The following is an 18,373-nucleotide window of genomic DNA, read 5'->3' on the forward strand; positions in this document are numbered from 1 at the left end:
GTACCTAACAGTGGCGAAGGATCCATATAATCCGATTCCTGTCGGCATCTCTTTACGTAGAATTTAATTATCATTAGAACGATTTGCAGACCGTATTTATGCTTATTAATACCTATATGTTATGTCGGGTTCCTTTCGGCAAATTTCAGATTTCGCCACTGCAATGTAACTTAAAGGAAGAGTAAAAAATCAGTTACAACACTGAATAACTTTATGCATAAAGCGAAAACTGTTGAAATAAAATGTCGCTTGTCATTTTACCTTTGAACTGATTTTGAAAAGAGAAGCACTATATTTTCTTACCCGTTCTACTCTGGTGGGAACTGCTTTTCGAACTGCTGGTAGAGTAATAATCAGCGTGAAAATATATTGATTAAGTAAATTATTAATAAAACAATATAAGTTGTACTACTGTCGTTTCACTGGATCCGGAGCCTATCGTAACCCGTAATCGTAATTAATGTTCTGCGCACTCCAACAGATAACATGACAGCACCGCCCTTCTTTATGACACCCTTGTTATTCAACCGCAAAGTTATGGCCGTTTTATGACATTCAACTACATCCGACATGTGTGAGTGGATACGGGAAACATTCTACGCAAATCGCTGACTTTGTTTTAATTAATCCAGTTGCGGATAACTTCAGTTGAAGTTTTAAAAGAAGTCTAAAGCAATTACATATTTCGGAGATTTTTACAAGTGCGCAAATGTTATTGATTGTTAATATCATTGTTTTTATATCAATCATATTCAGTCCTTTAATAATCAATATTAATTTATTTTGCTATAAACATGATATAAATATATATTACGTGGATGTTTCGCTGTTTTAACAGTATGCAAAATTTTATATAGGTATTAACAATTAAAATAAGTACACATCTTTAAAAGATTCTTGTATTTGTTTTTCTTTATTTATATAAATAGTTTATCAATTATTTATGTAACATTCTATTTATATTTATAATATTATTATTATAAGAATATTAGTATAATGTACGCCTGTTAATCACAAAGAAATATAGTCATTAATGCCGATTCTGTTTACTCTCGTAGACAGAATAACGACAAATAAGGCCCCATACATATATCTATCTCTTGGTAATTACGAGTATATTAATCGGACAGCTTTTGACGTTTATCTAAAAGAGTAAAATATGTTATATACTCTATTTACCTATACGACTATTAAAACTGTTCTTCAATTAGAACGCCTGTAACTGCAGACGTTTTCGCCTCTATAAGTAGAATAGGGCTCCTGAATGTATCATGAAAAGAATACAGCTACATATATATAGCGTTATTATAGCATTGCGTTTATAAATGAAACCATATACTTGGCTCCTTGAAAACAACACTTTACCATAAGTTATTCTAAACATAGATGTAAATTAAAAGTAATTTTCGAACAAAATAGATATCAATAAAAAGTTATTTTAATTTTACATGCGCTAAGGCCACTACTTTTAGACAAAGGGAATTTATCGGAGCGGCAACATCATACTTTCAGTCAAAAATACACTTACACACACCATATTCGCACTAAACTGCAAAATGATCAAAAAATCAAAAAACATAACTGGGTGAAACTAAATTCACGAAAATATTCGTTAACCATGGATGATTTTGGCACAATGTTAGCAGAGATAAAGACGAATTAATTTATTAATGATTTTATTTAGTAACGTAATATAAAAACGACCCTGTATAATTCTATTCTAATCACAATAGGATGGGATTCAATTTTTAATGTTACTATGGGAATTCCGTACTATCGCTCGTGACAGTGACAGAGTGTATTTTAAAAACACTTTACTACACTGAATAAAAATAATTTTGCAATTATTAATTAAGTTTTTACATGGAAAACGATTTATCAAAATTACCTCGGCAATATGCATAGGAATAATTAAATAAGTTAGTCCTACATTCAGTCTTTCATTTATAGAACACGAAAATTATCATGATTAATGCATGTAGTAATTGTTATAAGGCGTGATTCTCTAAATTATATTTATAACTTAAAAACCTAAAAAGCATAAAGTAAAACAATTTGGACTTAATACGTGTTACATTCTAGGCTTTATTCCAATAATAATAAAATGTAGAAATTTATTTGTCACAGATAAATATGCATAGGTACAAACATCTGGAGAAAACAAATAATCATAATAAGTATATATGTACGTACATAATTACATTTAAATAAAAATAATTATTATCTCTGAGGCTCTTAGCTTAGGTGGGTGATTGTTTAGCGTGATGTATGATGTATTACCAGCTGGTTGCGCCATATTTCGAATTCATTCTTTATAAATTTTAACTTCGCATTTCCGGTCGCGTCAATCCAAATGATGTTTTTTTTTTATTAATAATTAGGTGACACGACACGTGCACTTCCTTACCGCATCCCTTTCCCGCACATACCTTTCCAGCGAGCGAGAGCGAGAGCGCTTCGCTGGGAATTGGTTCCGCGAGTGCCCGCGCGCCGTACGGGGTGCGGGTGCAAAAAACACTCTTGTTCGCGCCCCGCAAAGACATGGACACGATGACGTCGCTCGCATAATTAATTGAAAATTATCGGTCTGTGATGTTATTTCCTTAATTAACTTCGTGTGAGTGTGCCTATCATAGATAGGGAGTGAAGTTTAGTATAAGTGGTCGCCGCAAGCAGAAACACGAAGCCGCCAGCATCATACAGCCGAACCGCCGCCGCAGACGCCGTAAGGTACTGTGCTCCCATCCTCTAGGAGTTGCCTATATTTTCATTTCTATCCCGCAGGCAGCTCTAATCCTACAAGTGCGTGTCGTGTCCAGATACATTTTTCCCCCGCAAAATACAGTCCATTAATTTTTCTAAAGTAAAGAACATTTTACTGTCCCACTGCTGGGCACAACCCTCCTCTGCTGCTGAGAGAGGTTAAACCGTGGTCCACCACGCTTCTTCCAATAATTTTACAATTGAAAATTAATAAAACTCAACTAATATAAATTCACGTCTATACATTAATTTCAGTAACCAGTAAAAAAATATGCCGCTGAAATATTAAGGTAGTCACTTTAAAGCAAATTCCAAAAAACTAATTCTCAGAAAAGTCAGTTTATATAAATTTATTGAACTTAAATAAGTGTGTAAAGTATGACTACAAAGGCTTCTCTTGTTTATGTAAAAAAAACACACACAAAGGAACTTTCTAATACATTTGTTCAAACTTATTTATTGATTAATTAAACATTCAATGAACAGTGTAAGCGAATAATTCTATGTTCCATGTTTGTATTACAATTTGCAATTTATTTATGTTATATTAATTATATACCCAGGAGATCAGATTTAATTATATTATTAATTGAACTGCTAATTATTGCGTACCGCTAAGTAAATAAAGTATGTTAAAAAATACACTTAAGCTAACATAAAAGGCACTTTAAAGGTAGGTCCTAACGAAAAAGTTTTAACAGGACTTAGCTTATTAATGAACATCCCGGGATCTCATCGTACAGAATAACCAAGCAGTCTTTTTCTATTTACAAGTATCTTAGTGCTGATGTCCCGAAGAAAATTAAGAGAAAGAATTTTTAGGCTTTTTTTTTTCATATAATACATATTATATAATAATATCAGCGCTGTATGATATACTGTCCCACCGCTAGGCACGGGCCTCCTCTACTATTGAGAGAGATTAGGCTTCAGTCCACCATGCTGACCTAGTGCGGATTGGTAGACTGCACACACCCTCAAAATTCCTATAGAGGACTTCTCAGGTATGCAGCTTTCCTCACTATGTTTTCCTTCACCGGTAAGGCAAAGAATATACATATCATTTTAGAAAAATCAAAGATATGTGCCCTTGGCTTTTGAACTTGCGGACATTCATCTCGGCAGTCCATTTTACACAGGTATTGATTAACCATACAAGTTATAGTAAAATATCACTAGTAACTATTTACCAACTAAGATATATTTAACATCAAGTCAACCGAGTATATACTAAAATCAGTCTTCTAGGTATAACTGATTTGTCATGAACCTGCAGATTAGCCCCATTGTTTACATTAATAGGTTACGAATGCCTGGCAGACAAGCTTGATGTCAATCAGAGCGGTACTGCTTGTAAGTAATCTGAATAATTGATAAACATTGTACTTAATTCCTGCACGGTTTCAATTTATTTATTGATATATTTATCGCATATCGAGTACTCGTAGTCGTCAAATGGTTGAAATTTAACTGTCGAATATATAAATATTTTTTTATATATCTAGGCTTCTTAATATAAACTTTAATCATGATAAATCTCACCGCGCACGAAATGTACCTAAAAAGGGTACGACGTTTTCTCTTCACGTATTAATAAATATATAGATAACTAGAGCCTCACACTGAGACGTACTTATTACCAAATAAAGGAACATAGAGAATGGCAACGATAGTATATTTTCGTCTTCATAATAAGTAACTAGATGCCAATAGCCTGATATCTTTGGGGAAGACCTGCATATGTTTTTTTTATTTTTATTAATAGTTATTTTAATTTATTTTTGTTTGTTCTTTAGGCGGCCAGCATGGCGTCTGCAGCAAGCGAGGGTCGTAAAATAATCCAAAACCAAGAAAGTAATACGCGAACTATCAATCATCCTATGGCATTAAGGAAAAGATTGCGACCTCCAAGACAACCGAGACCAGCAAAAAGACTCCCACAGGTAATCTATAAATTGTTTCAATAGTTACTATTCGATAAATTTGATATATTAGAATATCCTAGAATGCAAATGCAGAGGCCGAGGTTATGAGAAAATAAGCGAAATATAGATTGACCGAAATATGTTATAAGGATATCTATCCAAAATAAAATAAAAACATAACAATGCACGTAACAGGTAACATAACTGAACATCATTTTAATACAACTATTGCCCACTTTTTGTATCAGTTTATTATTAAAAGGTCAGTCATATAATTACTGCACTGACATTAAAGTAGAAAATTGTAGGCAGATAATAGTTTTTATATACACAATGTTTATTGAGAAAGGTTTATGTTTTGCAAGTACTATCATTGAATGACCTCACACCATAAACATTTAAACAGAGAAATTAATGTTGTTTAATCAAAAGAGATATATTGGATTTTCCTCATTACACATTTCAATATCAAAAAACTTTGTAATATTAAAACTTTGCGTTCACATTTGCGTAACTTCGAAAAGGGGATAAGACGTGATGCTGATGATTTAAATCTTTTCCAAACAGGCGTTAATAATCGGCGTTCGTAAATGTGGAACCCGAGCACTTCTCGAGATGCTTTACCTCCATCCAATGGTTCAGAAGGCGTCTGGCGAAGTTCATTTCTTCGACCGCGATGAAAACTATGCGCTAGGCCTGGAGTGGTACCGAAGTAAAATGCCGCTATCTTTCAAAGGACAAATCACCATTGAAAAAAGTCCGAGTTACTTCGTTACGCCTGAAGTAAGTAAACTAGGCTCTGGTTTTCTTTGATATTGCATAAAATACCACATATACATTGATTGTAGATAGATATTTCTATACATCGATATTCTATTACTAAGCAGCTTTGGGCGATGTGGCCCTGATATGTCTATTTCAATAGTAGAAACCCCTTTGAGCTATACGCTTGCGAAGCTGAGGCTGTAAGATTTGGATATTTTACAATAAATACATAAATTAATTTATCCCAAAGGTACCAGAACGCGTCCGTGCAATGAACTCCTCGGTACGACTACTACTCATTGTGCGCGAGCCGGTGACGCGTGCCATATCCGACTACACACAACTACGCAGCCGCGCCACGCCGTCTGCGCCCGCGCATCCGCTCCTGCCAGGACATCCTGCACCAGACACGGCGAAACCATTCGAACACCTCGCCATATCTCCTGATGGATCTATCAACATTGCATATAGGTTAGTAACTTAAGCAAGCAATTGTCAAATAATATACAATATATATATAATACACGAATATATAATACACGAATTATGTTTTTGAAATTAATTAAACAATAAACCATTATGTTTTAAGAGAGCAATTTTATCTTTAAATGTTTTTGTATAATCTCTTAAACAAGATGTAACGACACCAGTTACGAGCTGTTTAAATGTATTTGTTTTTCGACTGTAAAAATCTGAAGCATATGAGTCTCCGCGCCGTATAATTAAATGCAATTAAGATTTTATTGGAAATAAATAAAGTTCTTTGTCCATTCATAAAAAGTTTCAACCAATATTTACAATGAAAAAAATAAAGCTTTTGGATTACCTGAATGGCCGTATTCTCTATCAACAAGCTTTTTATGTAATAAAAAGGAAAATATTTTTTCCATCGACAAATTAATGTTATTTATTGTAAGGTGCTATTATTTTTTTACTCTACGAAAAGCGACTTCCACGATAAAAGAACAGAAAACAATGTATTTTGATATTTTCAATGCTGGTATATAATTTAAATAACAGACACTGCACTGTGTCATATACTTATATTTAATTTACAAACATGATAAGAGTAACTATTGGTTTGAAAAGATAAAAAGCAATTTTATATCACAATGTTACAAAATGGAGCAGTATAATTCCAATTTTGCAAAACTTTATTCAAATTTCAACCTAAGATTATTACTTTCTACAAATTGTAAAGGACATTAAAATAACAGTTATAATACCCGACAGGCCCATAGCGATATCGTTGTACCACGCTTATCTCCACCGCTGGCTGGAGGTGTTCCCGCGGGAGCAGATCCTGGTAGTGAACGGGGATCTACTCATAGAGGATCCCGTGCCACAGTTGCGACGCATCGAGAAATTCTTGGGACTTGAACATAAAATTGGTGAGTTATTGACTATTTGTATAACTACCATTATGACAGTTTCTCTACCTATCATTAAATCTCCAGAAAAAAACAAACAAGTTAATTAATATAAAATATAATCTTCTGGCAGTGAATAAATAATGTTGGTGACAAAAACAACCTTATTAATAAACAGCGACATCAACAAAACTAAACAAGATATCATCATAATATTTAGAGCTACTAACCAGTCGCTTAGTTAGATAGTAATGTAGTAACAAGATGGTGCTTATGTTCTCCTTAGCTTGTAAAAGATGTTGTTTGTATCCCCCGAGTGCTATTCAAACTTCGACATCGTCTTTGTTAAAATACTAAATTAGTTCTTTGCTAACGTAATATACATTTTCAAGTCAAAAAAAATTATACGCAGTAATTTATTTAAGAAGATATGCTAATTTGTAACGTAGTTTTACTAATGTAAGTTACATTACCTACTAGATTAGTTATTTTTTCTTATTAACTCACTTTAAAACTAATGAAATTTTTATTCTCGTTTTGTAACACGCTTAAAACATTTTTCATAATACAGGTAGAAAGAATTTCTATTTCAATGAGACAAAGGGATTCTACTGCCTGCGTAACGACACCACGGACAAATGTCTGCGCGAGACGAAAGGGCGCAAGCACCCACGCGTTGACCCCGCCGTCGTCACCAAACTACGCAAATTCTTCGTACAACACAACCAGAGGTTTTATGACCTCGTTGGGGAGGACCTCGGCTGGCCCGAGGATTAGATACAGATAGGGGCTGAAGGGTTGAGTTATCGCGACGTCTCGATTTGGGTTAGTTCTGCAAAATGATAATCAAAAATCTTGTTTTAGATAAACATCAACTAAGTTAATTATTGATGTTGATTCGAAAGATTCTGTTCCTGAAAATGTAATTAATATATCAAAGAAAGCCTTTTGAATTCATAGTCCCAAATCGAAACTATGCGATCATTCATAAATTAAACATCGCCCCTCAATATAATCCCTAGGGGATAAATCAGATAAAAGCTGAACGTTGTGATCGAATACATATCAATTTGAACATATACATATCATAGTAGGGTATAAATCACTAGTCAGTAATTTTTTTAAGCCGTTTATTGTAATTGTAAGTCGAGTGGAAAAATTATTTACATTAGCGAAAAGTTCTGAAGATGATTGAAATTATTTAAATTATATATGGACTGTTTATCTTCAGTTTGTTGATTATTTGCAAGTGTATAGAGTTTAAATACGTGAAAAATGTATGTGACGAAAAGGGAACAAGGGGTGGGACTTACCAAGTGGCATCGACAGTAATATTTTATATAACCAACATTAAACTTTCGTTTAAACATCTAATGCGGGCGTCTGACTCTCCAAATTACTCTGTGGAGTTAAGTCATGTCATTGTCGAAGTATGTGCGGAGAGGATCTCATATTTTGGGTTTCAATGTGCGTATTGTAGATATATTTGTCGGTTACTGCGTTAAAAGGGGCTGAGTTTAATAAAAAAAATAATTTTTAATCGTGAAAAGTGGGAACACCGGTGAAAGCTGACGTACGGAGTGACATGGCCATGAAACCACGACAAAGGTCCTTAAATAAAGATAAACAAAAATTGTATGATTAAAACTGGTACGTACACATGAAAATATATAAAATCTTATACTAATCACTTGAAATGGATCGATTTTAAACATCACAATGGGTACACAGTAAAATTATTTTACAGAATTCTATGGATATATTTACAATTTAACTTATCAAATATTATGCATATTTATTCGCATAAACCGGACCAATAATATTAATACGCATAACGTTATAAATAATAATTGAAACTCATCAAATTAATTTGCACAAAGTTTGTCGCACAAAAAATAGAAAACACAAGTTTTGACATGTTAATTAAATTTTTATAAACATTAATTTTTATGTCATGTTCGAAACAGCCAAAAGTGACAGCCTATTTCATTTTGCATTTAGAATTTACGGAATATATTACTTTTAGAATGTAGATAATATATTAAAGGCGAGTTCAATTCCACGCTGTTCGTGTTTGGCAGGGAGTTTTGGTACATTGATTAAAACGTATACCTTATAGTAACATGCAGATAATTTAAACTATATTTCCACCTGCGTTTGGAAAAGTTTTATCTATGTTCTAGAAAATTAATATACTCAAAGGCCAACTATTTGACAGATAATAGTAGTATGATAACTATAGCGTAAGCCATGGATTTTTATTTGATTTAAATAATGATCAACTGTTTTAAAATCCGGAACAATGCATTTTTGTTATAAACCGCTGAAGCAATTGCCTTTGAGTCTATGTCTTCCTGATATTTTAATCGAACTGAGTTAAGCTTATTAATTGCCTTGTTCATTTCGTTATTCATTACGCAAGATAAATGATGATAGATATTACGCAATTTTATTTACTCTCCGTGATATTAAGTAACTTTTCAAAATATCTATGTCAGAGTTATGTTAAATGTTGCGATACTTCAATATATTAACATCTACAGTAAAGTAGAAGAATAAAAAAAAAAACAAACATAATTTAATAATAATTTATGTTATATTATTAATTATTAAATTATTCGCACTGAAACCAACCGAGTGTAATTTCTACATCTTTTATTGTCGATGCCACATAGTACCATGTCGTCATTGTTATATATTTTTTGTTTAAATACGTTAGATAAAATATAATTTCGAATAGTACACAACCAATGTATAACGCACTGATTTAATAGACCGACCCACTGAAACCCTGAGCAATATATTTTTATATATAATTAAGTATTATATTAATTATACAGCGTTTGTTGTACACATGTGAATTTTTTAGACAATTTGTAATTTTATTTAATAGTGTTAGTGAATTTTACATAGATGTAAGTAATACGTGTGAGTGTTATTCCCCTTTCTCCTTTAGATGTCGTCAAGTTTTGTCGTGCGTCGTGTGTTAATGTTTTGCGTTGCTAGGAACGTTTCCTGTGTATAGACGAATTCCATATTTAAAAAAGGAAAAATAAATTATCGGTAAATGGAATTTTTAAAACGAAATTCTTAGCTAAACTGTTAATTGGTTTCTAGTACCAAATTATAAAGATAATCCAAACGCATTATGTGTCTAGATAGCTATAGATCTATGCACATTCTTACTCTAGACTTATTGTGGTGTGTGTTTATTTATTTTAGCATAAATTCACATAAGCCGATGTTAAAATTTAAATGGAGTGATTGAAGTTCATACATTCGACGCGGGTTTAGAAATATTCTATTTAAGTGTAACGTCCAAGACTGAAGCGTTAGAAAAATAAGTCTAAATAATACCTATTTAGCATAAAATGTCCATAGGTGATATGAGGATCGGTGAGTACTGAACACCTTACATGAATTTTAGTTAAGTACGAGCGAGACGGTTCAGAGGGGTTTAAACGTTAATTTCTAAAAAAAAATTTGCTTCCAAAAATCCAAATTTCAGAATCAACGAATATTTATATGTTTTTACGGTCCTTAAATAATTAGGCGCAGGCCGGAATGTGACTGCGATGTTCTGGTCATTTAAAAAATCTAAAGTATTTATAATTATGAAAATTAAAGCACTTGATGCATAGTTTGTCGCAGTTTGTGGAAATATTTCACAAAATACGTATTATAACTACATTTTATGGATTATAGCTATATCTACTTATTTAAAATAATATCCATAAATCTATAACACATCAGAAAAATATAACAACTCAATAATTTAAATACAAATGTAAAATATTTCCACATATTGCGAACAACAAGAATATCAAGCATATCAAAAATCTATATAATATATAGAGTTAAGTTTGTAAAATAAATTAATATATCTAATTAATTAAGTTAATCTTTTAAATTATAACAAAATGAAACTAATTCACTAGTTATTAGATAATTTTAATCACTGTTAAATGTTGTGCACGGTCTTAAGTAGTTAAAGTTTTATTAAGGCAATAAGTTTAAAGTACCTAATGATTTAGTTTTAGGATTTTATTCCTTACCTAAAGTTTTTATTTAAAATGAGTATGACAGCTATTTTAGGCGTAATTATGAGGAACGCTTGGACAAATTACTATTAATGGTAAATGAAAAATATGTCTAGTCGTTATGACGTGAGGTCTTATCGTACAAACAATGTATACCCAGTTTGATACCCGACAAGCAATATTTAATATGAAACGTTCTTTACATCACATTAGTACATTACGTCGAATGTTCTCGAATATTCATCAAGTACAACCGCGCTCTTAAAATGTCTCCCAATAATTTATACATTTCGTAATAAAATGCTTGTTACCTATGCTTGAACGTAAGCTGTTGAATTCTTCACAAAACGTTCCGATTTTTTTAATCACCAAACAATTTACAAAGTATTACTTAAATCTTAAATGTTACCTTATATATCTTGTAAATATCTTCTAAAAATCCTTTCAATAAGTTACATTATACCTATATCTTCAATAAAATATGAAACAGCAGATATTTGCGTTTTATTGTTCTCCTTCATCGAAACCCCTTTCATACTTTCACAATAATGAATTCATTATTTATGAACAAAGCAAACATTCTTTGTTTTTATTTACCCGAACGATTAATACTTAAATCCTGGCCGACATTATATTTTAAGTCAATAAAACAAGTGAGGCTTTAGTTAAATACGAGCGGTATACGTAATAGATTTTTCACGTGTACGTCAAGAAAGCAAATGGAATGGCATGCAGTTTAGGTCCGTAAATAAATTCTTGGTGCACGGAAAACGATTGAGCTCCCGCATCGTTGCAGCATCAATCACAGCAGGCAACCTCCCGGAGGATGGAATGGAGGTCATGACCGATTGATATTAGACCATACAAAACAACTTACCTTAGCCTGGGAATAAATAGACTCCCCGTACTCCGGAAAAATTGTTTTTGGCCGCTCATTCCCTGAGGTAAATGTACAAAATATGAGGTACAAAAAATACAATACACAAAAACAAAATTGTTTTTGTATCGGAAATTAGCCGAGCATAAATAATGTACTGTATACAGGAAAATATATATAATTGATTCTAAATAACGTACAACAACTTTACCTTTGGTTATTGCGACTTGTATTAGAGGCCGTCTGAACATTTAATTTTCTATTTCTTTTGCTTACCATCGTGCAAATGGCTAGTTCTTCTCATCATTCGGTTGTATTTAATTGGTTTCTGAATTGTGATAAAAATCTGAGCTATTTCCATTAATGTTTGAATTATAATAATTGAAATAAGAATAGTTATTTTAAACAGAAAATTACAAATCTCCACAAGACATATTAACTACTGGTAAATCGAACTCCGTAGTGCAAACAGCAGGCGAAATAAGTGAGGAATGAAGACAAAGGAAACTTAAAGCCAATTTCAAATGAGATAGACGAGGTACGGACAAAACTATTACCTATTCATACCCAAAATACTCTTGAGATAACAGTAGATTGAATCAAGCCGTGTAATCCGTTGGAAAATGGGTGCCACGAATTCTCTTGCAACATTTAATTCGTAGAAATATTTCGTAAATGGAAATGATTTTCCGCGCAAACATTATAATTTGTATAGATAGTAAATTATTGACGTAATTTGAAGTATTATACTTAACATTTGTATCATACATAAAATAAAAAACATAGTATAATTACAATAATTACATGATTCTGATCGTTTGCATGCGACTCTTTATGTAATAAACCATGAAACGAGCCGGTCGGAAGCTATATTATTGACAGTCTCTAGTGAGACCGCATCCGTTCCCGACGCTGCGTCCGAGCCAGCCTTTGTGCGGTAATGAACCGATAGCTCTGCTTTTCCTAAAGGACTACTGGCTATTTGCTAAAACCTATAATACAATGTCGCGTAAACATTTGATTTACACTACATACTATTTTTACGGACAAGCGACTCCAATGCATTTATTAGCAAGTACAGTAGTAATTAAAATATCGACTGTCAAAACAATTATCCCTCGCTAGTCGAAACAATTATGCCGGTCTGTTTGGAACCGGATATATAGGTGATCTCGCTACGCAACACACTCACGTGGGCCACTATGGCGGGCTTAGCACCCTCTGTATAGGCGTCACTATCCGGACAGATATGTTATCCAACAGAAACTAATACTATACAATAATTTGTACATGTAAAAAAGTTTGTTTAATTAAGGTGCGATGTCAGTATTTCGGTGTACATCGTGGAATAGGATCAAACAATGTTGTGACCATGACCCAAGCTTCCCCAGAGCATAACAGATATATATTTTGATTATACAGGTACACGTGTATTAATTATATGGTTTGTTAAAGATAGATTACGTTCGTTTGAAGTGGTTTAGTTAATTTTACCTTTCAATTTGCTACTTATTGGTAAATATTGTAACTTTGATTTTTGGAAGGTTAACTTATTAGACCGCTTCGTGAACATGAAGGCTACAAAGTCTTCGAAACGTCGGAAGAAAATTAATATGTAAAGAACAGTGATAAAATCCGAAAACTATTTTTATTTCGATACTAATTATTACCGCGTATTAGATGTGTTTATAAACAAAATAATCACAAATTTTAAAAACCTGTGTGATGGCAAGTAAAATATATTTAACTGTACAAAGTTATAAATATGATTTTCCTTTTTCTAAATTACAATATTGCATGATTATTTATTTAAAATAAAAACACATAAATTCAAAAAGAAATTAATATTTAAAAATGTCAACAAGATAAAAAAGAAATAAACAAATTTAACGCACCAACATCTATCATCAAGCGGTATCCAAAGGATTAAAACACGCACTCTAATCACACACTTGAATAATAAATTCCCTCAATTATGGAATACCTTTTGAAAGAAACGTGAGACTGTAGAGTGAGAATCCGTTAGAAACTTGAAATCCATTTCGTTGTGTGGAGCGGTCGGTGATTATGCAATATCACCCGATCCGCAGCGTCTGCATACAATATTCATTATCCCAGACTAGTCCTAATGGCGCAATGTATTCCAAGTTTACCTTTCTGCGACAAAAGACTTCACACGATTTAATAAGGTCATATTTTGGCGCAGTCTACAAATATAATAAAAGTTAAACTGGTAAATATACGATCTTAATATTCAATTAGCAGTATTTTACTTTTATTAACTTTAATAAATAATTTTATTGAGTACATTATTATCTTTTTGAAGTGACAATAAATACCACTCTTCTTTGAATACATATTCTTTGGCCCTAAAATGCTATAGAAAAACACAAACATATATTTATTCCCCTAGACCGTGAAGTAGTCAATATTTTTTTTACCCGTAAGAGTAATATCAAAATTCATTTTATAAAATCAAGAAATTAATTGAAAATTGATATCCTTAAATGCTACCCGTGTTCACAATTTAATGTATTAACAGATACATTAATATGTTTAATACAATCAGATCCATAATGAAAGTATTCGCAGTAACATTATGCTCGATCAATTTATCGTAAACGATTCGCAGCAGGCGACATGAATACAGAGTCGACCACATTATCACCAACCAGATAAGCTGGACGTATAATTTACCACCCCCAATAAATAATTCAGATTTGACTAATGATTACGGAAGTTAAGGTGGATTCTAATTCCATTTATATAAGGCATTATATGGCTTGAATTAATAAATACTATTGTATTGATAGGTACGATATTTGTAATCAAGGAAGTTTTTATTAGATAATACATTTTATTTAAAGTTATGATAAGTTTTTTTTTATTAAAGATGTATTTCTAGCGCATAATATTCCTCTTGAGCTATCTTTAAACCAAAGTAGTCAGATAAGATAGTTTGATTAAATTATATTACTAAAAGATTAGTATAAAAATTAAAATTCATACTTCGTATAAAACTAAATCAAAATTTTAACTTATAAGAAACTAAACTGTATAGTTCGATTATAATGAAACTAAAATAGTTACTCAATATTATACGCCTTAAACCCTATTTCTGAGCGAAGCGAGTGCAATGGACTACCGCGTATTAAATCGTTATTCAAAGTTTTGGATAGCATTCCCAGCACGCTTTTAGTCTATAATCAGTATAACCTACCCGTCATAACTGCACAAACAAAAAGTTAACTCTAATTAAATTTCATTATCTTATTGTTCCGTTTATGTTATTAAAATCATAACAAAACCTTAAGCATTAACTACCTTGCATTTGTTTACGCAAGCTAAATTATTCAAAAGCTCGAGTGCATATAAGCCGATCTCGCATGCAAAGTCTGCTAATATGAACGGGGCTCCGCAAGAAAGGCTGCATTCAACTAATGAATAAAATAGCTTAACAAATCGTATCTTTTGAACAAATATAGTTAACTTCATACACTATCATTTTGATATAACGTTACTAAGTGAATTCACATACTTATTTTTCGAAAATGGTATTTTTTTATAAGTTAATTGAATCGTAAGTATAAAATAAAAGTCTTAATTTCGAACGAAATAATAATTATCAATAAAAAGTATTTTTAATGTCACATACCCTACCCACTGCATTACTCCTATCCTGAGTAAATTCGTCATAACGGCAACATTCACACCTTTAGTCAGAAATACACTCACGTACACGCCATATTCGCACTAAATTACAATCTGATAAAAAAAAAAACAGAAAAGTAAAATCGGGATTTTTTACGAAACGGTTTGTTATTCATGGATTATTTTGGCACAATATTAGTAGAGTTAAAATGAGTATACGGTTTAATTTATTAAGGCAATGTCAAAATGTTTCTGTATTAATATTACGGTTAAGAATATGTATAAAAATAGGCTTTTGACTGACGGAACGGAGCAACAGAAGCAATAATTTAGTTACTACTATAAATAACTTATAACAAAATGTAAACTATTTCAGGAATTGGTCATCTACTAGCAGAACTAAACACAGTATGAAGGAGGTAAATGGACTATAACCCAAAACTAAGAATACACAGTACTTAGCGATTTGTGATTTACTTAGGGCCACATTGGTCGCTCACAAATATTATAAGTAGGCGCTATAAACTGTTCAAACAGGCCGGCATAATTGTGTCGACTGGCGAAGGATAATCATCATTTGTCTGTCAACATTCCACCTGAAATTTACTCCGCTTATCATGTGGTGCAGTGGGGTCACATAGCCTTGGTTATATAAAAAAAAAGAATCAATTTATAGTGACGTTACGAATTATCATAAAATGCATTTTTTTAAACAAGTAAATGATAAGCCACTTGCCATACGGTAAGTGCTACGATTGGCTATAACAGTATTAGAATTAAGCATTTGAATTACAAAGTACTGTACGACACTGAAATGCATTCGTCCTAGATAATTACACTCCTTAGAATATACTTGAATAGAATACCGGACCTCAAAACGCACACTACAGCTAGATGGTTGACCAGCTACCAGCTAACTTCACGATAATGTTATTATAATGCTTTGGTTTCTTTATACATACATGTATTGTTTTATCCATATTTTTTTCCTATAAAGTATGGAGCATCTCAATAACTATAAAAAAGGAAAACATTTTAACTTTTTATTTCTTTATTTTATTGATATCAAAGTTATGTTAAGAGATTTGATTCAACAGACACTCAAAACATTAAAGCCTACGTAAGACTAAAGAACTAAACATAATATAAATAATTTTGGTGAAAGTCCGTCTCGCCCATTGATTTCCAAAGTGATCCAGGTATCTACGGGAGAATCGACGGGGGTCTACGATGGCATGATCAAAAAAATTAGGATTGAGGGTTCACAATTCGAAGCGGGTGACCACGGAAATATATGATTTTGATAGTAAGAAAATGTTGGGTTGACTTCTCCTATCAATGCAGGCAAATAATATTTTAAGAAGCTCAGCGACGTTTCCATGTAAAAATTTGCATATTCTGGGGTATATGGTACAAATTTAGATGCAGGGGGTCCACTAGCACCAGAAAATTTTTGAAAGTGATCTATGAGAAACATTTGGAAACCTCGGATAGACGCTAGCATTAACATTTAAAATGAAAAGTAAAATTATTTGACGCCTTTTAGAGCTAAACTACAAAACGTTTCTGTTAAAACTTCATAACTTTGAATCCGAATAAGATTTATTTAAATTATTATTACAAAAAATAATAATTTTACAAGTATTTTCAAAAGGAGAAATTCATTATGATAATTCTTTGTAATTTTGATCCATATAAAATACTTTTAAAAATATTAATTTAATACAGTGCTACTCTTTTCCTATTACAAAATGTAATTACATCTTTATGGGTTCTTCTCAAAATACGAAATTATGTTCCCCGTCTCATAATAAGCGGCAGTAAATATTTCTTCAGGTAATGAATAAATTAGTTTTTGTACCATTTTCCTCATTCATCTTCGGAAATGTTTTATTTCAACTTGTGTATATTTGAGTTATGGGATTTTTATATGTACATTGTGTAACAGGATTATGATGGATTTGTACTTAAATGGAATGGAGTGGTTGACTTTTTTCGGAAATAATTTACTACAATATTATTTTCATCACTTTAATAGTTTTTTTTACCATTGCGTTACTAAATAAAACCACATACTTATCTTTTCGAAAAATCCTTTAAAATAAAATACTCGAATTCGAAAATAAATATCAATAAAAAGTAATTTTAATTTTACATATCAATTACTACGAAACTGGATAAAGCGACATATCGGTTAAGGCGACCAATATCGTCAGATTTTTTGGCTATATCGATCAATCGCCATATTTTTTTGCTAATCTAAATTATGATTTTGTTCCTAATTATAATATAATAAAACCATAATGACAAAAGAAGGATCTATTTTAATATTAACTATAAAATTGCCCAATATATCTACTCTATGTCATATTTAGTTATAGCATGTAGTGAGAATTAATGAGTACACATAGGTTTTTTGTCAATAAACATTTTTTATAATCGATTTTAGTATCATTTCGTTAGCAAATCGGTTCACATGTCCTTATAACCGGTTTTGACTGTCTAAATATTTCAACACAATTGTTTGATCCAATTTTCACATGACAAACAACGGACTAAAATTTGAAACGAGAAATTATCACTACGCTAAATCAATTTTTGACGAATTTCCATTTTAATGCAGAAAATACTATGTTTTTATATTTTATGAGCACACAAAAAATCATTTCTTTTTTCTAAATTATAAATGGATTTTGAATTATACAAAATGGTCGCTGAGAAGTCAATTTAAACTTAAACGCCACTGTAAAGTTGAAATTATCGAATTAGTGTTGTTTTAATTGCTGGTATCTAATTGATCCTTATTAATCGGTTTGCTTAATAAGCGGCGGTAGGCTAGTTGGGTGTGGAACGGACTGCCAATACGAATGTCGGCAGGTTCAAATCCCAAGGGCACACACCTCTGACTTCTAAAATCATGTGTGTATTCTTTGTGAATTTATCGTTCGCTTTAACGGTGAAGGAAAACATCGTGAGGAAACC

The 18,373-nt window shown here is 31.9% G+C and overlaps 1 protein-coding gene across 1 annotated transcript in view; it reads left to right on the plus strand.

Moving 5' to 3' along the window:
- Positions 1-11,357, plus strand: part of LOC115454541 (heparan sulfate glucosamine 3-O-sulfotransferase 5) — a 39,235-nt gene extending 27,878 nt beyond the window's left edge. Inside the window, exons 5-9 of the mRNA XM_030183273.2 lie at positions 4,560-4,706; positions 5,256-5,471; positions 5,704-5,924; positions 6,687-6,844; positions 7,395-11,357. Of these exons, the coding sequence (XP_030039133.2) occupies positions 4,560-4,706; positions 5,256-5,471; positions 5,704-5,924; positions 6,687-6,844; positions 7,395-7,600 (948 nt within the window). The 3' untranslated portion in view covers positions 7,601-11,357. The remainder of the gene's footprint in view (positions 1-4,559; positions 4,707-5,255; positions 5,472-5,703; positions 5,925-6,686; positions 6,845-7,394) is intronic.
- The last annotated feature ends 7,016 nt before the right edge of the window (positions 11,358-18,373 follow it).

Source organism: Manduca sexta, chromosome 17 (genome assembly GCF_014839805.1).
Source record: "Manduca sexta isolate Smith_Timp_Sample1 chromosome 17, JHU_Msex_v1.0, whole genome shotgun sequence".
NCBI lineage: Eukaryota > Metazoa > Arthropoda > Insecta > Lepidoptera > Sphingidae > Manduca > Manduca sexta.